Source organism: Caretta caretta, chromosome 1, assembly GCF_965140235.1.
Source record: "Caretta caretta isolate rCarCar2 chromosome 1, rCarCar1.hap1, whole genome shotgun sequence".
NCBI classification, from domain to species: domain Eukaryota; kingdom Metazoa; phylum Chordata; order Testudines; family Cheloniidae; genus Caretta; species Caretta caretta.
The window spans coordinates 259,003,684-259,025,477 of record NC_134206.1 but is presented as its reverse complement, the minus strand read 5'-3'; the positions used below and the strand labels follow the sequence as shown (position 1 = coordinate 259,025,477).

Below are 21,794 nucleotides of genomic sequence, written 5' to 3'. Positions count from 1 at the left end.
GCAACTCTCCCACAGCCAGCGCTCCCACCTTGTTCCCTCCAGCGACTCCTGTTGAAGCCAGCACTTTCTCCTTTCTTGTGCACATTGGTTCCTCCTGTGCAGTCCAGGGGAATAAGACGGAGGAGAGACATTGAAGCCCTCCCTTCCCTTGTCAGGCAGAGCGATGCAGAGAGCTCTGATGCTAATAACTGTTCTCAGAACCTCTGATCTCCTGTTGCCCTGTCCCTCCCCTTCTTGTGCCCACCTTCCCCTTCCCCGCTGGGAGCTGCTGTGGGTTCTCCAGGTGGACTGAGTTGATGCAAATTCCCCATAACCTTTGGTAGTGCTATGAATTATATAAAGTGCCTGGGTCACTTGGGAAAACAGAGGGTGCTCTCTCTGGCCTGCCTGGGAAGTGGCTCCTGCATGGAAGACCATTTCTCCAGCCCTCAGGTCTCCTAAATAAGATTTCCTCTTTGAAAGCTCCCTCATCTGTGTGGTGCTCTTAAACTCTTGAGCTGCTCTAACTATCTCTCCAGAGCTTTCCCTTTCTTCCTGTCTGACAGATGAGGGATGTAATCGCTGCAAAGGGCTTATTTACATCATTCCTTTCCTTTCGATGTGGTTACTTTTTCCTTGAAGATGTTAGGCTCCGCACAGATTTTCCTGATCTCCTCACCACAGAGGATATGTGTTCTTTTGCCTCAGGCTAGGTGTGTGGAGAAGAAGGTGGCTCTGGGTTGTCAGCTGAGCTCAGCCCCTTCCGTATTAGCACTGGGGAGGACTTGTGCTGAAAGCTTCCTTTGAGCAGTACCCAGCTCCGCCCTTCAGCCATACCAGCTCCCCCACAGCGGTGCCCCATCAGTGCCAACCAGGGTGCAGGCTCCGTGAGCTTCCTCACAGCGGTGCCCCGTCAGTGCCAACCAGGGTGCAGGCTCCGTGAGCTTTCTCACAGTGGTGCCCTGTCAGTGGCAGCCGGAGTGCAGGCTCCGTGAGCTTCCTCACAGCGGTGCCCCGTCAGTGCCAACTAGGGTGCAGGCTCCCTGAACTTCCTCACAGCAATGTGCCTTTCAATATCGACCAGAGCTTCAGAGGAGTTAGTTTTCCCACAGTGGTGCCATGCAGGACTCTTGCCCGTGAACCTCCTCACAGCGGTGCCCGCTGGGAGACTTTCTTTGTCACAGTGCCCTGCCTGTAGTAGCTAGGAGTCCAGTTCCGTGAGGCAGCCTCTCAGCTGTACCCTGTTAGAACCAGCCCATACTCCTGCACTGCCGGATTCCTGATCCAGTGTGTCCCTTCCGGGGCCAGTGATGTGAGCGTCTATGCAGCAGTAGCCTATCTGTGTGCTCCCAGACCTTTGCAATGGAAGCTTCTGCATGGCAGTGCCCCGTTGGCTAGGGTGCAGGTAGTGGGAACTTCCCCATTCAGTTCTAGCAGTCAAGATTCCAGCTTCCTTGCAGCTGGGCCCTGTCGATGCCAGCTGAGCCCTCTGCAACGTGCACCTCCTTGGGAAGCCCTGCATCACTGAGTGCTGGCACTCAGACAGTGGGAGCTTCCTCAGCTTAGCGCCCACCCAGTACCAGTGGGCACTCTAGCACTGTGAGCTTCCTCATAGCAGTGCCCTGTCCGTGCCAGCCAGGACTAGAGCCACGTGAGCTGGGGCTAAGACAGTGGAAGCTCTCCTGCAGCCCGCAGTGCCCCGGGTGAGGGAGAGAGCTGTCATTTAAACCAGCCGTATATGGACCCAGCCGTATCTGTGTCAGCACAGAAGGGCAGGGGGTGATCTGAAGCTACCCACCAAGCAGAGCCATGGCGGGGGTTAGGCGGCACGTCACTGACTCGGGGTGGTTGGAACTCAAATAACAAGCCACGGGGCAAAAGCTGAACAAATCTTGGTGGGGCAGAGCAATATTGGGGGGCAAAAGTGCCAGCTTCATACGGGGAGAGTCTGCACAGGGATTAGAGAGAGCGAAAGAGAGGGGAGGGAAATGTGGGGGGCGGGGAGGAGAGCCCAGTTGAAAACAGAGCAGGCCCCAGTGCAGGAGAGAGAGCCAGCCAGAGGCAGGCAGGTATGTGGAGGTGAGCAATCATCTGGACAGGGCGTGGAGAGGCAGAGAGGGAGGGCGGCTCAGCCTGCTTCTGGATTTCCAGTCCCGCAGGGAGCAAGTAGTGTTCGGTGGGTTTTTAAAGCATAAATTTCTAATGGGGAGGCTCTTAGCACCGTTTATGTGATGGTAGAATAAGCGCCGGCTTCCTAATGCGCTGGGCCCCGTGGGGAGGGGATGCGAATGGCATGTTAGCAACGCAGGCCCCAACTCCCAGGATTTCCCTTAGTGACTTGTGCTTTCACTGACACACGGGGCCTGCGCTTGGGCCCCCTGAACCTTCCGGGCACACTGAACCCACCCCATTCCCTGACTCACTGACCTCTAAAACCCCCATTACTGCTGACTCACTGACCCCCCAATCCCCCAGCACCGCCCTGACTCACTGCCCCCAGATCCCCCCAACTCACTGACCTCTAAAACCCGATACCCCTGACTCACTGACCTCTAAAACCCCCATTACCGCTGACTCACTGACCCCCGAATACCCCAGCACCACCCTGACTCACTGCCCCCAGATCCCCCCAACTCACTGACCTCTAAAACCCGATATCCCTGACTCACTGACCTCTAAAACCCCCATTACCGCTGACTCACTGACCCCCGAATACCCCAGCACCATCCTGACTCACTGCCCCCAGATCCCCCCAACTCACTGACCTCTAAAACCCCTGACTCACTGACCCCCCAGTCCCCTGGAACTGCCCTGACTTACTGCCTCTGATCCACCCAATTCACTGACCTCTAAAACCCCCAATCCCCCTGAAACACTGACTCTCCCCCCCCCCCCAGTCCCCTCATATTGCCCTGGCTCATTGAGCCCCACCCACATCCCTGATCCCCTCAGACTCACTGACCCCTCCAATCCCCCAAGGCTCACTGACACCCCCCGATTCCTCCATCCTGGCTCACTAACCCCCCAGTCCTCTGACCCCCTGTCACGGATCCACAGGATCAGTGCTACGCCTCCAGCTTTTGAACAGTCTGGTGGAGGAACCCCTTAGGGGTTCTCATTCTTCCTTCTGGGCAGGCCACGCGGTCTCAGAGCCTCCTGAGACTGACCCTCTGGGCCTTCAGCACCCCTGCTTCACCCTGTGAGCTCTGCTCAGTGAGTCTGACTGACAGACCCCTGGTAGAGACTTGTGCACTTGTCAGGGACTCAGCCAGCATTGGTAGTGACGCTCACGCAGTGTTGTCAAGACAGTGGGGTTTATTAGTCAACTGGAACGCAGCATAGGAAGTGCTTAGGTTAGCACAGTGCACTGAAGGTTAAAGCAAAATCCTCTGTGGTCAGCCCCGAGCAATTCACCAGCTCAGCTGTCGAGAGCTCCATTTTTGGGCTCTGGGTCTCTCTCTGACTTCCTCAGTCAGTTCCCAGGTGAGAGAGCCCCAAGCTTCCTCCATAACCTACATCTCCCGCCTTTCCAGCCTTTGTTCTCAAGCTGCTCAGCTTCCCTGCTGAGAGGCGGGGAACTCTTCCTCTGGGTGGTTGGTTGCTAGGTGTCAGCAGCCCGGCGTTTGGGCTTTCCAGTGTCTTCTCGGGTTTTCCAGGGATATGGGTCAGCCTAGGCCAGTCCTTTCTCAGACTCATTCAGTCCGCTCAGACAGCTCGGCAACACATACGCACCCCTGTCTGTTAGCTGCCCTGAGAGCAAATTTAATCCTTTCCCCCCCACTCCCCACAGGGTAGCAATGCAAAGTATAGGGGAAATTGAGGCATGCACAGGCTTCATAAAAATATTACCAAAAATTCCCACTTTGTCACAAAGGAAGTTATCTGGGGGGCCGCAACCCTCTGCTCTGGGAGAGGTGTCATCTCCTCCTGAGGTTCCTTCCACACCAGCCCCATGGGGCTTCCCTTCTTACCTGCATTTCCCCAGCACGCCCCTTCTCCCCACCCTAGTCTGCAGCTGCTCCCTCCACCCACCGCGCATATCATTCTCTCCCTTGCTGGGGCTTCGGAGAAACAAGAGGGAGGATTGTGGCCAAGTGTGGTGTCAGCACCCTCCCGGCCAATACTGAGGACACTGCTGTTTCCTGGGATTGATGGACTCATCTGCTGGCTGATTTATAGCAGGGCTTGGCTGCAGGACACCATGGTCCGCTTCCCCGCCCCTGAGTGGCGGATGCCTTGGCTGTGATGGCAGAGGCAGGAACGGGCGGAGGAAGGAGAGGCATCGTGGGGTGCTGCCCTGAAGGACAGTGCAGGGGGTCGCCCCAGGAGGAGAGAGGGGGCTGATGAAGCTTGCTGCAGGAATGTGACGACCGGCCCGTTTATTGGCTAGGAACTCTGCCTACGGATGAGCCAGGAGCCAAGGCACGGAGATGGGAGAGCTGGGGTTGGGAAAACCTCTCCCATCCTGTGCCCTTTACCCTTGGGAGTGCGAAGCTGCTGTTCCTTTGCGTGGGAGGGGGACTGCATAGGGATCCAGCATGAGTAGAGGCCAAACATGGGGGGGCCACAGGGGACTAGTGTGCCATGGTGTCCCCCAGCCCTTACAGGCACACCTCGTCCTCGTCCCCCCTCCCCACCAGCCACCGCCTTCTCTTCCAGCCGGATCTGACTAGCACGGGACGGGGCTCCTCTGCACAAGTCATGTTGGCCGAGCCAGGCTTGCCTCTGCAAGAGAGGAACCTTGGGCCTGTCCTGGGTGCTGCCTCCCCTTCAGCTGTGCAGGCACCACCCTGCACCAGTGTTCGGGTGGCTCTGCACCCCAGAGCTGGCCCGGCGACTGGAGCGTGGGAGCTTGTGGCAGTTCCCGCTTTGCTGTCAGTTCCAGCCAACATAATGAAATGGGCTGAAGCCAGTAGCAGCGCGCCAGGGCTAAACAGAGTCTGGGCACTGCATCCATGGTGAAGAGGGGTGGGGGGTTGCATTGGGGACAACTAGCCAAGGGGAGGTTGCCAAGCCAAACAGTAGCAAAGGTAGAGGTACTTGTGTGTGTGAGAGAGAAACCCAGTTCAGTTCTTCCCCTCCCCGCAAGGGGCTGCTCCCACAGTCCACCTGAGGGTGTGTTGGGAGCCTTGCTCCTGGGGTTGTCTCTGGAAACTACATTTGTCTGTCTGTTTATCCCGTTCCCTTGTGTTTGTGGAGCTGGCTGGGTGCGTGCAAGCAGGGAACCCAGAGGCCATGCTAAGGGAGAGGGAGGGCCAAAGAGAACAGCGTAGGGGTGCGGGACAGCAAAAACCTCTCAGATGGACCTAGGTAGGGAGACAGCCAGCTCCAGTGGGAGGTGGGGAAGAGTGCTAGGGAGCGACAGGAGCAAATCAGCAGTGACCCAGTTGGGGCCAGCTGAGTCTCCTTCCCTTGACCCACAGGGGGATGCCGAGTCAAGGCATTATTTATTATTACATTAAGACTTGAAGACAAGAGGAGCCAGACCTTGGAACCCAGCACCACTGGCTACAGCACAGTCCCTGGCCACAGCAAACCTGCACTTCAGCCAGGGGCCGTTGCATGATGGTAACAGGCGGAATAAGGGTGGAGGCCTCAGCCAGGCAGCGGTGGGGAAGGGGTCTTTTCCTCCCTCTTGTTGCTTGGATCCCGATCAACCTCTGCCCTTGCCCCACTCCTTCCTCCCCCTGCCCTCCCCTTTGGCTCTTGGTTTTCCTTTCTGGGTTATTGAATATGTAAATGTCTCTCTCTGACACCATCTCTGATCCCTTAATCCGGCTGCCCTGGTAATTCTGCAGCCCCAGATCAGCTCAGATCTCTCCACAGACATAAGCCTCCTCCTTCAAGGGTTTGCGTTTCTTCTCCGCTCCCCCCCCCCCAGCCACCTCTTCTTTCTTTCTGCCCTTCGGGTCTCTGCACTGGAAATTGGTTGGGCTTTAGCAGCAAAGGGTTTAGCAATATCTTTAGTGAGCGTCCCTGGAAAAAAAAAGAAGAGTGAAGACAGAATCCTTAATCTTAAATAACTAAGATGCATTTTTTTTCTCTTATTTCGTATAGCTCCCCCTTCCCGTGCCCCAGTTGGAGAATGGGAATGTCTCCTTAGCCCCCAGCAGAGGGCACTGAGCCAAGGCTGGGGATGCACTGAGAGCAGAGTGGGAGAGGGGGTCAGTGGGCGAATGGGGATGTGTCAGCAGGGGGTGCTCCTGCGTGGAACGGAGAAGGGCAGATCGGGCCAGAGAAGGGAGACTGCAAATGACTCCTTGGCACCAGCAGGGGATCTCTCACAAGAGAGGGGTGTGTTGGCAGCCCCTGGGAAGAGGTGACTCCAGGATGGAGCAGGGAGGATGTTGGCTTGGCGTCAGTAGGGGGTGCTATTTTCCAGGTTAGGATGACTCTCCGAGCCTGAGAGTGGGGGGGACAGCAATGTTTCCCTGCCACCAGCAGGGGGTGCTCTCCCACGGTGGGGTAAAGCGGCTGATGATCCTTTCCCTTCATCCTAATGAAGCTGGCTAGATTCTTTAACCAGCCTGGGCAGGAAATAGTTTGGTCCTCCTCCCTGGCAGTAGGCACCACGAGAGCACAAATAAATAAAATTAATAATACAGCACATGCTGCCCACACCACACTGGGGTGCAGCTCTGTATACCTGTCCTATGCCAAGTAAAGCAGCCAACCGTTGCTGGAGGGCTCTGACTGACAGCCCCCATCCGCCCTGTGCCAACACAGCCCTCTGCTCCAGCATGGGTGTCCGGCGCTCACAACCCCCTCTCCCCCGGTTCCAGACTTCCCTCTCTGAGCCCTGCTTGCAAAGGCCGCGTTGTCCCCAACCCTCGCCTGCACTGAGACGAGGGAATTATTTTCGGAACGAGAGCGGTTATGCAACCAATGAATTATTTATCATTTTGCATCAAGGAAAAAAACCCCATTTAGTTGGGATTCTTATTTATTTATCGTCAGTACGCGCGCACATTTGTGTACTGCGCGATTTCCGTTCTCTACACCAGCTGAAACTCCTTGGAGTTGGGTTGGCTTGGGTTGTGTTTCTTTATGCTCTGGAGTTTTAAGCTGATCATAACACAGCCGTGTCCCTCCCTCTGTTCCATCCCACCTTTCCTTTCCCCCCACCCCCGCAACCAGGCTGTGATTCCATTACATAATGAAACCCAAGTACCCTTCTAGCTATCACCGATACAAGATTATGTTGCAAGGGATCCCTTTGCCAAGGTTTATCAGTGTAGCAGGCAATACCACCTCCCCCCACCCACAACGCTCTCTTTTCTGCTCCTCCCTGTCCCCAAGAAACTAACAACCCTAGCTGTCTTTTTCTGTATTTCAAAGCCCCCTTGACTGATGCCTCCACTTGTCTCTCATGTGTTTCCTTTCCAGATTCCGGTGACAGATGGATCGCTCGCTCGCTAGCTCTCTAGCTCTCTATATTTTTGTTTTCAAGATGTTTGATCTGAAGTTCTGAAGCATCTCGGAGGGGACCCAGGAGAGGGGGAGGAGGAGCAACCCAGGGAGCCCAGCGACAGAAGAGGCAGCTCCTCCGAGACACCTGGGGGTCGTGGGGGAAGGCGGAGAGGGTGTGGGGAGGTGTCGTTCCTGAGCCTCCAGGAAGATTAGTTGTTTAATTTTTGTTTTGTTTTAAAGAGAAGCACAGATTTCCGCTCGCCCCCCCCTTTTCCCCCGATTGGGAGTGGCAGGAAGGAGTGGATTTTGCCCCCTGCTGCTCTACACCCCGGGGTTGGCGCGGAGAGAAAGAAAAATGTTGGTGACAGCACCGGATAGAACTGAGGTGCCTGTGCCCTCCTATCGCTAACCACCAAGGGAGCGTCGCCTCTCGTCCCCTCCCTTTGCTCTTCGGAGGCTCGTTTTCCTTTTTGCCAGCAGGGGGAGGGGGGGGTGCCGCATCCGAACATGCTGCTTCTGGGCTTGTGGGCAGCTGCCCTGCTCTGCGTGTTCTCCCCTGGCATGGTGCGTGGCGACTGCTGGCTGATCGAGGGGGACAAGGGTTACGTGTGGCTGGCCATCTGCAGCCAGAACCAGCCTCCCTACGAGACCATCCCCCAGCATATCAACAGCACAGTGCACGACCTGCGCCTGAATGAGAACAAGCTCAAGGTGGTGCTATACTCCTCCCTCAACCGCTTCAGCAACCTCACCGACCTGAACCTGACTAAGAATGAGATCTCCTACATTGAGGACGGGGCTTTCATGGGCCAGGCCAACCTGCAGGTCCTGCAGCTGGGCTACAACAAGCTCACCAACCTGACGGAGGGCATGCTGCGCGGCATGGCCCGGCTGCAGTTCCTCTTCGTGCAGCACAACCTGATCGAGGTGGTCACACCCACCGCCTTCTCTGAGTGCCCCAGCCTGATCAGCATCGACCTGTCCTCCAACCGGCTGAGCAGGCTGGAGGGGAACACCTTCACCAGCCTGAGCAACCTGATGGTGTGTGAGCTAGCTGGCAACCCCTTCAACTGTGACTGTAGCCTCTACAGCTTCCTCACCTGGCTGGTGGTCTTCAATAACGTCACCAAGAACTATGACCGGCTGCAGTGTGAGACCCCCCGAGAGTTCGCCGGCTACCCGCTCCTGATGCCTCGACCCCACCACAACCGCAACGCCATCACCATCTTCCAGTCCATGTGCCGGGGAGGCACCATCCCATCCCTCTCAAGGATCAACCCCACCCCCTACACTCCCGACTCCCAGAGAGACCTGGATGAGAACTCGGGGTTCAACCCCGGGGACTTCCTCTCCGTCGAGCCCCCAGCCTCCTCCACCACCGACTCCTCATTCAACCCCAGCATCAAGCTGCACCACGTAACCATCACCTCAGCCACCTTGGTGGTGACGATCCCCTCGCCCTTCAGCAAGATGTACGTGCTGGTCCAGTACAACAACAGCTACGTTTCTGATGTCACGACCCTGAAGAACAAGAAGGAGTTTGTCACCCTTAGCAAGCTGAAGGCCCACACGGACTATACCTTCTGTGTGGCCTCCATCCGCAACTCCAAGCGCTACAATCACACCTGCCTGTCCTTCGCCACCAGGAGCAAGGGGAGGGAGGACCCAGTGCCCAATACCTCCACCACCACTCATTACATCATGACCATCCTGGGCTGCCTCTTTGGGATGGTCATCGTCCTGGGGGTGGTGTACTACTGCCTGAGGAAGCGAAGGATGCAGGAAGAGAAGCAGAAGTCCCTCAACGTCAAGAAGACCATCCTGGAGATGCGCTATGGCTCGGATATAGACACCAGCTCCATCGTCCACACTTCGCAGAAGCTGGGCGAGCCGCCCGTCATCCCTGTCTCGCGGATGTCCTCCATCCCTTCCATGATGGGGGATAAGCTGCCCCCGTCCAAGTCAATGGAGGCTGGGATGGAGACCCCCAAAGTTACCACCAAGGGCAACTACATTGAGGTGCGGACGGGCGGCGGGGATGCGCTGGAGAGAGCCCAGCGGGACGATGATCTGCGTGAGCTCGACAACGGCCAGGGCTCGGCAGCTGAGATCTCCACCATCGCCAAGGAGGTGGACAAGGTCAACCAGATCATCAACAACTGCATCGACGCCCTCAAGTTGGACACGGCCTCCTTCCTGGGAGGAGGGAGTGGTGTCGACTCGGACATGGCATTTGAGTGCCAGTCCATCCCTGCCAGCTCCTCGGGTGGGCTGGAGCGGCCCGGCTTCCTGTCGCCACCCTACAAGGAGAGCTCCCACCACCCCCTGCAGCGCCAGCTGAGCGCGGATGCGGCTGTGGCCAGGAAGACCTGCAGCGTCTCATCCAGCGGCTCCATCAAGAGTGCCAAGGTCTTCAGCCTTGATGTGCCCGACCACCCACCAATGAGCAAGTCAGATTCCAAGTACATCGAGAAAGGCAGCCCACTCAACAGCCCCCTGGATCGTCTTCCCCTGGTATCCCCAGGTGCCATCCACCACCTGGAGGTCAAACCTTCCTACCATTGCAGCGAGCACCGACATTCCTTCCCGGCCCTGTACTACGAGGAGAGTGCCGACACCCTGAGCCAGCGGGTGTCGTTCCTTAAGCCTCTCTCCCGCTCCAAGCGGGACTCCACGTACTCCCAGCTCTCCCCCAGACACTACTTCTCGGGCTACTCTTCCAGCCCCGAGTACTCGTCCGAGAGCACCCACAAGATCTGGGAGCGCTTCCGGCCTTACAAGAAGCACCACCGGGAGGAGGTTTACATGGCGGCTGGCCACGCCCTGCGGAAGAAAGTCCAGTTCGCCAAGGATGAGGATCTGCACGACATCCTGGATTACTGGAAAGGAGTCTCCGCTCAGCAGAAGTTGTGACTCTCTGTTTAAAAGGAAAGAAAAAAAACCCAACAACCACCAACAGAAGAACCACTTGACTGTGAACAAAAACCGAACAGGCCCCTCCCGCCATGACAAAAACGAACCGAGAACCGTTTCTTACAAAGTTTACAAAAAAAAAAAAAAAAAAAAGGCAAACAAAAAACAAAGTCCCGCAATGAATTGTCTCTCCTGTGTTATGGGGACCACTGTTCCTCCTGCAGCTGGTTGGGAGGAGCTGCCTGCTTTGACACTGTGGTAATGATGCTGACGGGCTAGCGGGAGGGAAGGACGAAGAGGGGGTTAGGCATGGGCAGGGGGCAGAGAAGGATGCTAACCAGCCCTAGACTAAACCACTAACCATCGCTTTTATGTTCCTGTTGTTATTTTGTTCCAGATGGTGGGGGGGTTTTAAGGATGGGAGTGGGGCTCCTGCTTGCTCCCTTGGGGGAAGCCCCCACCAAGAGAAAATGGGGGATGTCACAAAACAAAGAGCCCCTCCTTGGCATTTTAAGGGTTTGGGGGTCTTCAAGGCTTCCTTCCACCCCCCCAAGACTTGTGGGGTTTGTACAGACTCTAGCATGTAACTGGAGGCTCTCTCTCTTTTTCTTCCACCTCGGACTCCATTAGGGTTCCCTGAGCTTGGTTTTGGGTCTCCTGGCTTGTGGCCACATCAGCCTCCCTTGTTCACTGAGGAAGGGAGGTAGGGCACACAGCACAGGGCTCTACCCGCCACCGGTGCATTTCAGAAGAGAGGTCACCGACTTTCTAAGACCCCGGGGAACCCCTCACCCCCACCCCCAGCCGAACAGTCCAGTTGTCTTCCAGGAAATGCTGGGGAGCATGTTCTCTGGCATGGCAAAGTGGGGTTCGCTAACGGCAGGGCGATGGGGGAGTGGGGAAGAAGACGGGAATTCCCAACTGCACTGAGATCTGAAGGGTTCCCCCTCTCACCCCCACCCCTGCCCTGCCCCAGAGCTGGGGAGGGGCACACGTCTCCCACCTCCTTCATTTGTGCTGCAGGTTCTGCACCCCCCCTTGTGCTTCGTGGGGGGAGAGGGGGGATCAGACCCTTGAGGAGGGCCTAGGGGAGGAATAACAGTCACAGGATGCTCCTATGCCTCCTCCCACCCAGCTAGACCAGAGCAGGGCCCCCTTCTCCCTGGGTGGGAGGGGGTAGAATGAGTGGATGGGACCGGGGACAGCTCTCTATTGCCCATTACACTGGATGTGTAAAAAGATGAGTCTGGAGAGGACAGTGTGGGGGACCTGGATTCCACACGAATAGGACACATGCACCTCCCACAGATAGGCGAGAGCTTGGAGAAGCGGGGGTAAAATATGGGAGGGAGGGAGAGAGAGAGTGTGGGGAATGGCCAGGGGAAAGAGGTTACAGCCCAGGAGATTGGTTCTGAGGCAAGGGGAAGGGGGGAGCAGCCTTGGGGGATGATTTCTTGGGCCCTCCCTTTGTGGGCTCTGTCATGGAGGTGGTGTTAGGATGGGAGAGTTATCTGCTCCTGGGCTGAGCTCTTTCCCTGCCCTCTGCAAAACTCCCAACAGGCCTCCTCCTCCTCCTCCGTATTGGGCTGGTCCTCTGTGCCACTTGCCACGGTGCCCACCCATCAGAGGGAATCCCCAACGTGCCTACAAACCCCACATGCCCAGCCTGCTCCCCTCCCCGCACTGCTCCCTGCGACTTGGGCCCTAGCTCCCCGCCAACTGGGGAGAGGTAGGGAAGGGGGCTACAGCCCACTGCCCTCCCTTCCCCCTGTCTGAAGAAACCAAAAGCACAATCTTTGGCACCCACCAAATCCCCGGCCGTGTCCTTTATTGGGGAGCCTGCTTGCAGGGTGGGGGTTGTTTCAAGTCAGCTGGCCACCCCTCTCCCCAACCTTTGACAATCTTTCCCCTTTCTCAGGTGGGAGCAAAGCAGAGGCCGAGGTCTCCCCTCCCTCCAGTCCAACACTGAGCTTGTCTCTCCAGGGGGAGGCTGCATTGTGGCTGGCTCCAGCCTCTGCCCCAGGCCATGCACAGAGCCTGGGAGGGGGGCATTCCCTCTGAGGAGCTGCTCAGAGCCCAGGGGATGGTCAGAGGCTCTGGCCGCGTTGCAGGGTTGGGGGGCAGGGGAGACAAGGATATAGGGCCCGGGTATCTCTCCACACTGGGCACAGGTACCAGTATCTGTCAGACAGCTTGGATCCTATTAGCAGGAGCTAGTTAGTATAAACAGATTCTCACATGCGGCGGTGGAGTAGCCCTGTCGGTCCTGGGATGGGAGAGAGCCAAGGTGGGTGAGGTAACAGCTTTAATCGGACCAACTTCTGTTGGTGAGAGAGACCCGCTTTCGAGCCATCGACCTCGCCCGCCTAGTCTTGTCAAACCGAGTCTTGGCTATTCGTGGGCAACAGCACCATCCAGTGACCGGTGTGGTAAATCCCAGGGGATTATTTCCTAGGAGCTCGCAGAGTGTATTCCCTATGGAGATTGTTGGGAAGGGATCCCAGGGGTATAATCCCAAGGAAGGGCCTAGGGAAGGGATCTCGGGATATAGTCCCCATGACGATTCCAATGTTAAATATCCTAGTGCAACCCCAGGCTCGTGTTTCCTCAGACCCCTTTGCTTGTCAGCTTGCAGCATGGGCTCTTTGGCCCTGCGCTGACCCTGGCCGCAGCACAGCCCTTCTGCCCCCCGAGCTTGAGTAGTGAGGGGAAGGGTGAGTGGGGATCTGGGGTTCAGACCTACTCCAGGGGGCTCATAAAACAAGTGAGCCTGCAGATGAAGGGAAGGGGTCAGATAGTGCTGACTCCCATCATTTCAGGAAAGGGTGAGGACCTGGTGGGGGACTGACGGGACTGAGTCCTGTGTATACCTTGTCCTGTTATGTTTCCCTCCCCTCTGCTTTTCCTCAACGGTACTGCCAGTGCCTGGGAAGTCCCATAAGCTATTCTACATAGCCACATGGTGTGGGGTGAGCTGGGGTGGGGGTGGGGGGGCTGTACTTTGCCAGGATCTCAGCTCCCATTCCATCCCCCAGGGGAGGAAAGGAGATGGAGAATAAGAGGGGTGGGTGAAGCGGTGGGGGGCTGCTGCTGGTCTCCTGGAAGGAGAAACTCTTCCTGTTGCCTGGGGTGGGGTTGGGGGTGGGTTTGAAGGGGTGTGCAACCCAAGCTCCTGCCCCACAGTGACCCCCAGCCTTGTGGGGGGGTGGGAGGTTTGCACAAGAGGACTGTTCTGAGGGGATGGGAGGGGGAACAGCCCGCCCCTCCTCCCCGCTGCTGGCTGGCGAATGGGAAGGACCGCCAGCGAAGTACACACACACCATGACTGAAATGAGCAGATCTAACCTTATCTTTGCATGATGATTTGACTGTATTTTTCTGAGCAAACACCTGTTGTGTATGTGCCATTCTTTGAGATTTAACCCCCTCCCTCTCCCTGGTCCCTCCCCTCCCCACCTTCACCCTGTTGTGATTGGACAAGAGACTTAAGATCTCTGGAGGGAGCGGACGCCAAAGAGAACCCAAGCCAGGTGCCCGAGCTGAACGATGCCCCAGCCCTTCACGCTGCAATATCCATCCCCCTCACCCCATCCCCCACAAGTTTCCTAGCTCCTGGTTAGGGTAGTGGCTACCTCATGGTCAGGTGTGATGGGCCTGGCCCTGCAGCCCTTGCTCACTCTTGTGGTCGTTAGCCCCTCCTCCTCCTTTGGCCCCCACTGTTGTCAGTAGAGCCACTTGCATGAGCAAGGCCCCCAGCCTGAACCCATGAGTGAGGCCAGTCAGTGAAGAGACAGAGTCTTGGTTTGGGGTGCCCCAGCTTTGGGCACCCCTCTGATGTCTTCAGGCCTGATCTCTGAAGTCAATGGAAAGACTCCTGCTGACTTGAGTGGGCTTTGGAGCTGACCCTTTCCATCCCCCCCTCAGATAGCTGGCAGGGTGGAGCTTGGATGGGGGGCACTGTGTGGTGGAACTGCTAATGCCTTTGGGATGGAGGGGTGTGTTAAGGGGGCCACCCTGAGTCTCCTGCCCTGTCTGGAGTTCCTGGACCTCCAACTGCCAGGCTGTGAAACCACTCAGAGGAAAGGGTTTTCTTGGGGCAGACTCAGAGCCTGAAGCTTATGGCTAGTTTCTTGCTTTGTTTCTGTGCTGGTGGAGAGAACCCAGGATTCGTTGCAGGGACGACAGGAATCTCCGATCAGTTGGCTGGAGCAGAACTGGTTTCCTGTGCCATTGGGATGGATGCTGGGTGCAGCCCCCCGGGGAGAAGGGGAAGTACTTGAGCTGGATTCCTGTGCCCCTGGGAGGGACTCTGAACCTTGAGTGGATTGCTGTTCCCCTTGCAAGAGAGGCTAGGTTCAGCCCCCACTTGTGCTGTATAATACTCATTCCTCGCTGCCCTGCGTCCTATGTCGTACAATTCCTCCCCAGGCTGCTGTGAAATATTCATGAACTACAAATGAAAATTAATGTCAAGAAATGCTGGCTGAGGCGGTGTCCATGTGTTTGCAATGCTAATCAGCGCCCCTGCCCGCCAGAGCCTCTCTGAGGTAGCTCGCAAGGAGAAGGGGCACAGGGGAGCAGGGGTGGGCAGCAGAAAGCAAGAGGAGGGATGGATGGGCTCAGAGAGGAGCGAGGGATGGGATGAGACAAGAGAGGGAGAGAGAGATGATAAGGGAAGGTGGCAGAGCAGGAGGTGGGGGAGTTGGAGCAATGGAGAGGAAGTGGAAGAGGGAGACAGGACAATGGAAAGGAGAGAAAAGGGTGGGGATGTTGGAGAGGAGGAAGCAGGTGGGGGCAGGGGAGAAGGGTGAGGTTGACAGAGAGGAGGAGGAGTTCGGGTGATGGAGGGGAAGGGCAGTTACAGTATACAAAGGGAGGATAAAGGAGGAAGGAGGGATGGCAAAGATGTAGAGATGGGACTAGGGGAGGAGTGTCGAGTGGGTAGAGGAAGTGACAGAGGGCTGGGATGGACTGTGGAGAGGAGAGAACAAAGAGAGAAGAGGGGATGGAGGAGACTGAAGTGACTGAATGGAGGAGCAGATACGATGTTTGAGAGGCAGCGGTGGATGATGGGATGACAGAGGAGTAGTACCGAGGAGGCTGGGTCGATGGGGTGGCTCTGACCCCTCTCTGTGGGTACTGTGCCACGTCCTCGTAGGGCTGGATACAGGCAGCAGCGTGGCAGGGAGCTGGCACTTAGAGCAATGGGCCAAGTGGGGCAACAGTGCGCGTCACTGGAAGGCCAGCCCAGTCAAACCATGGCTAGAAGCATATCTTGGAACACTCCCCCTCTGTGGATGCCTCCGCTGGTGAAGATCCTCCCATCTGGAACCTGTCAAGCGCAGCTCCCACTGCCTCAGCCTGGGATGTAGGGAGTTCCCCTGCATAGCTCAGCATGGGGAGTGCATAGCGAGTCCTGCTACCCAACGGGAGGCACCTTGGGGTGGCCAACCAGTGCCTGGCACACATGAAGCTGCCCAGGTTTGTAGGACATCCCTTCCTGGCCAATGGCATCCCAAGAAACATGGGAACACAGATTTGAAAATGAGCTCCTCACTCTAGCAGAGGGAGGTGTAACACGATCCAATGGCTGGAAGTGGAAGCTCGACAAATTCAGACTGGAAATAAGGCATACTTTTTTGACAGCGAGGGTAATTGACCATTAGGATAACTTACCGAGGGTTGTGGTGGATTCTCCATCGCCGGTCATTTTTCAATCAGGATTGGCTGTTTTTCTAAAAGATCTGCTCTAGGAATTAGTCTGGGGAAGTTCTCTGGTCTGTTATAAGGAGGGCAGGCTACATGATCACAGTGGTCCTTTCTGGCCTCAGGATCTATGTCTCTATGAACAAGGCAAGCTACTGGTGGTGGTGAGTGGCTTGTTCTTAACTCATCTCCCCATGGGGATCTGCTGTCTTGGAAAATCGCGTCTCTTCCCTTCCCTCCCCCGGAGGTTTCTGGCGTTTTACCCCAAGAGGGAAGAGTAGAGGCTGTGACACACTGAAGTCTCTTGTGGCACTGGCCTGTCTCTGTACCTTGCTCCCACCAGACCACCTGCCCCCACACAGCCAGGGGCTGTCTCTGTGCTGCTCCCCCCAGCCCTCTCTGGGTGGGATGCCTCCATCTCCTCTCCTTTTCCTGGAAGGGATGGATTTCCCCTTCTCCTCTGCTCCCTCCTTCCTCCCATCAGGCCGCACCATCATAGGGACACTTGACCTTTGCCTACACTTCCCCACCCCACATGAGGCCTTGCTCTCAGGTGACCCCTGCTCTAGAAATCCTACTTCCTCTGCTCCTGGGCACACTGGGGAGAAGGCTGGTTGTGAGGGGTCAGCCCAGCTCTCCCACCCCCATGGCTTTGTCACAGGAACAACACCAGAGGGTCAGAGAAGGGCAGAGAGCCAGCGGTTCCCTCTCCAGTGCCCACCCCATGTGTCCCTTGAATGTAATGCAGATCCGGAGGCAGCTGCCCAGATTGGTTCCTCGCCAGCAGCTCCTGTCCCTCCTCCTGTAACGACCCTGTGACCCTTGGTTGTGTATGGACACATTTGATTTTTATCTTGTTTTTATTTTTATCCCCTCCCCCCTTGTTTTAAACTGAATGGCACGAAATCGTTTTTCCTCAACTCGGAGATTCCTGTATGGAGAAAATCAATTTCTATATTTGCAATAAATTTCTTATAAAAAAAAAAGCAAACAAAAAACAAACAAAACGAATTGAGCAAGTCTGTGTCTGAGTCTGCTTGTCTCTCATCGCCTGGCTTTCCCCCTAGCCCCCCAGGAAGGGCTCCCTGGAGTGGAATGGAGTTGGGGCGGGGCGCTTTCTGGGATGGGGGAGTGACCATAGGTTGCACTGCTGAGAAAGTCGGTGAGGGTGGGGAGTGACTGAAATTAGCTGGGGGACAGAAAGAGCAAGATGAATGGCTGAATTTCCAGCAGTGCTTAGCAGCCAGCAGAGTCCACTGAGAACAAAGGCATGCCCATGTTGCCTCCATCTCTGCTCTTGCCCCGCATCTGCTCCATTTAGCCACTGCCTCTCTCCAAGTCTACCCTGTTTCCCTCCTACGTCCCACCTCCTCCATGTCTTGTTAGCACCATCCTGCATCCTGGTCCTTTCTGTTCCATCCACCCCACACCCAGTTTACTCCCCACTTTGTTTCCCTGCCCCCTGTAACTTTGCACCCCTGCGTTCCAGGTCTGCTCCTGCTGTGTTTCCATGTCCAATTTCTCCAAGGTCTGTGTGTTCTTTAGGGCTTCTCATACTATTCAAATGCATGTGGATTCGATTGCACACATCTAATAGCAGCTTTTGAGCAGCCTCTACTTCCTATCTGTATCAGCAAAAGCAAATGAGCCAGCCCTCAGATGTACAGATTTTACAATCTGGGCTGGGGAGGGAAGTTGGGCCAAACACACTTTCTGCTCCCCCCGATCTCAGGACTGGGGGGGGGGACTGCTGGGGACTGACACCGCTCCCTCCTAACGCAGAGCAGCCTTGGGGATGTTGTACGTTATGCCTTCTGCAGCCAGCCACTACACTGACAGTGTTATGTGCAGTTCTCCGCCCCCCTCTTCCCCAGATAAGTTCCTTTCCTGTCTGACATCACTTTGTAGGGGGGGGTTACTAGGGCTACAGCAGCTGTGCCTCACTCAGGGATTCCTCTGTGTCAGGAGGAGTCCCTGGCTGCCCTTCTAGGGTACCTGGCTGGCTGCTTTTCTGAGAATTCAACTCTCTACATCACTCTGTACATGTAGAGCTACAAAGGACAGGCTTGGGGAGACCGACTGAGGAGGACTCGAGGAGGTGAGCATGCTCTCGTAAGAAAGAGGAGGCCTGGGTGTAATCAAGGCCCTTTGTACACCACGGAAAGGTGTTATAAGCTGCCTGGATTCTGCATCACTAGTGTAGTTCACGAAAGCTCATGCTCAAATAAATTGGTTAGTCTCTAAGGTGCCACAAGTCCTCCTTTTCTTTTTGCGAATACAGACTAACATGGCTGCTACTCTGAAACCTGGTGCAGACTAGGGAGCCTGAGGGATCTATGGCTATTAAATGACACATCTGGGAGGGTTTAATGAATTAAATATAACCATTAACAATCCAGTCAGTACAGTACCCCCTGGCATTTATTTTGAGATTAGATTTTGTTCACGCTGGCCCCACGTTCTCAGTGTCTGGTACATCAGAGGTTTGGGTCAGCATGTCACAGGGTGGCTGGCCCTTTAAGGCGAGATGGGTCTGAGCTGGCCTGTGTTGCCAACCACTCTCCTCCCCAGGAGGGGAAAATGAAGGCGGTCAGGTGACTCAGTGAGGCCTCTGGGGTGGATAAGGAAGACACCTGGAGAGAGCATGGTGGAAGTTGAGGGCTATGGTAGTGGTGATGCAAGGAGCAAGAAGGCTTCTGCAGAAGACTTTGAGCTAGCAGGAGAAGGCTGATTGCCTGTTGCCCTGCCCTGGGACCTGGCCTCCAAGCCCTGGCAGCAGGTAGGCAGAATGCAGTGCATTGCAGTGTTGCCATTTCTCTTGATTGTTTTTTTCCTTCTCACCAGTGACAGGATCTGGGCAGGGGCTGACCAATCTGGGATGGTATGGGAAGCTCCAACCCCCTAGGGAATTTGAGCCCTCTGATTTGCTGCTGGCCTTCTGGGACTGGGCAATGGATCAGAACTGCTACAGGCAGAGCTCTCTGTCTCTCCCCCTCCCCTCAGCACCCCAGTGCTATGCTGGCAGGAGGGGATGCAACGCAGAAAGAGTAAGAGTTCTGCAGCACGGGGGGCTTTGTTCCTACCCCCTCCCCTCCTGTGAGCAATGGGGACAGGACAGTTTCCCCCCTTTCCTCTCTCCCTGCACAGCCCCCAGCCTAGGAAGGGGTAGAGGAATGAAGGGCCCCTGGATCTGCCCCCTTGCTTGGTAGGGGGAGAGGGGACCCTGCTGCAGCCCCCCCAGGCCTGGGAAAGGAGGGTGAAGAATCCCAGGAGGAGCAGAGGTGAGCTAGGGGGGCTGAACTGGAGGAGGCAGGAGCTGATGGGGGCAGAACTGGGGATGGAGGAGGCTGAGGGGGTTGTATTGATGGAGGTGCTGAAACTAGGTGGATGGGGACAGAATTAATTGCTGGGCAGGGGATGGGCAGATATGGGGTGAGAGCTCCTGCGGTAGGGGCTGAAATCCTGTTACGCGGCAACATTGGGAGTGTGAGCAGCACTGTCATGCGCACGGTGGGCGAGGGGAGTTTAGAAATCGGACACAGACCAGAAACAAACCCCACAATTTAATCCCCAAACCCCCCAACTCATGAATTTTGGGGGGAGTCCAACTCCTGACCTTTGATCTCCTGAGCATGGAGACACTGCTGTACCCCAGCAGAGATGCTGCGGAGGAAGGACTGTTGGGAAGGCTTGGCTTTGAGTTCCATTTGTTTTGACAGACTCTGTGGTACCAGTCCAGATGGAGCCAGAGGCGAGTAATTGGAGGGCAACTGGAAACTGTGTAAGGGCTTAATAAACTGGACCCCAGAAGCGGAGTCTTGTTTTTGAATGCCTTGGGCTGTGGTGTTTCTAAGGAGCCCTGAAGAGAGGAAATTCAGGCAGAGGTGCTGCAGGGCCACCCCAGGCCTTGAGGGTGTGTGCTGGAGGCTGTGACTGTTACAAGGGAGACCCTATAAACTGCATGGTAAAAGCTACCGGGTGGTTTTGGTAACCGAGTAGGGGGCAGTCATGGCTTGTGGCACCCAGGAAGGCTCTGGAGTCACTTTGGGATTATGGGGTGAGCGCATGAACCAAGTGCTTCTGCTAAATGTTCAGCAGTGAACCAGTCACCAGTGCTAAATTGCCATTGTTTGGTTCCAGGGGGGAATGTATAATCCAGTTGAATTCGGTTGTCTCAGCTACTGTTTCAGGCTGTCTGCAGACTCAGGAAGTCAGTGTTGCATCGGGCTAAACTCAGTTCCTGTTTTCAAGGGTATTTTCATGCCACGAGGGCTAGAAACGTACCAAACACCAGAATTTGTGTCTTTTTTTTTTTTTTCCCCCGGCAAGGGGCGGAATCAATAGCAAGTCGCATGGCTGCAGATTACACAGGCCCTTGGCTATAATGTTGTGTGCAATGTGCTGGGATGTGTGCAGTGTTGCCCTCTACTGGCTGGAATGTATCAGGCCTGGCAGTGCGCCCCTGTCTGTCTGGTGTCTAAAGCCCGCGGAGATAGGTTTCACTCGTAAGGCTGCAGAATCTTCAGGGTGTGTTTCAGTGGAACGGCAATAAGACGTGGGGCCCGCGATCAGTTCCACTCCATGCTCAGACAGCAGCAGCTACCAGGGCCAGCCCTGCGTAGCTCATTGGCCGGGCTGGAAAATGTTTTTGGCACCCTCCCAAATGGCTGAGTAAAAACTAACCCCCCCGCCCCCCCTGGAAGTTGGCACTGCCTTGATTACATGCCCCTGAGACTGGCCCTGCCAGGTATGGTACCCTCAGCTGGTTGTTTAGAGGCCTACAGGAAATGGGTGGGTATTTCAGCTCCTTGGGAACTCACAGCCACCCCACCAGCAGCACTAACTGAGTCCCTGGCAAGCAGAAACGGAAGCCAAAGATTAAACTGGTCAAGGAGACTGAACTGCCCACTGAAGGCTGAGACACATCAGTGGAGCAGAGGGATGCTTGCCATGTTGTGCTAGCTCTGGGGATACAGAGAGGGCTGCCGGGCAGCCTATATAAATATAAGGGACTGGAGGGGGAAGGGATATTTCTGGCCCAGGGCTCTAGTGTGGGAAGAGGTCTAGGTATAGCCTTGGTTCTCTGCCCTCTAGAGGGGACTGGAGGTGTACACAAAAAACAAATGCACACAACAGCCATTTTCAGCAGAGGACCGAGGAGTGATCCTGCCAAATAAGGAGGGTTACCATACATCCGTATTTTCCTGGACATGTCCAGCTTTTTGGTTCTTAAATCACCGTCTGGGAGGAATTTTTAAATATCTAAAAATGGCCGGGATTTTGCCATTATTTTTCTTCAAAGAAGAATTGATCATTCAAGAAAGAGAGTGAATGTTGATCACTTGAGAGAGTGCCCGCTTTTCCCCACTTGCTCCCAGTGCTTGCGCCATGAAACAGCTGTTTCGCGCCGCTGGGAGGGAGGGGGGAGGAGGAGGAATGCGGCATGCTCAGGGGTGGAGGTGGGGCTGGGGGGGATTTGGGGAAGGGGTCCAATGGGGCAGGGAGGGGGTGGAGTTGGGGCGGGGACTTTGGGGAAGGGGTTGGAATGGGGGCAGGGAAGGGGTGGAGTTGGGGCGGGGGGCCACAAGCAAATCTCCTCTCTTTCCCCCCCCCCCCCCGGTGGAGTGTCCTCTTTTTTGAATGTTCAAATATGGTAACTCTAAAATAACTACCTGTATTGGTCTAACTTCTATCCCCATGCAGCAAATATTGGTGGGGGTGGGGAAGAAATCCCTAAATATCTAAAGGGAATGGGGACTGGCTGATGAAAGGAAGGATGGTCCAGT

General features: G+C 55.8%; 1 protein-coding gene across 6 annotated transcripts in view; it reads left to right on the top strand.

Annotated features, from left to right (window-relative positions):
- ELFN2 (extracellular leucine rich repeat and fibronectin type III domain containing 2) overlaps positions 1–17,023 on the top strand; it is a 68,819-nt gene extending 51,796 nt beyond the window's left edge. For 5 of the 6 annotated variants that reach the window (XM_048833067.2, XM_048833082.2, XM_048833098.2 and 2 more), the window contains one exon: positions 7,366–17,023. In XM_048833067.2, coding sequence (XP_048689024.1) covers positions 7,897–10,302 — 2,406 coding nt within the window. In that variant the 5' untranslated portion in view covers positions 7,366–7,896 and the 3' untranslated portion in view covers positions 10,303–17,023. The remainder of the gene's footprint in view (positions 1–7,365) is intronic. The other variant, XM_048833107.2, reaches the window with a different exon arrangement.
- Positions 17,024–21,794: the final 4,771 nt, after the last annotated feature.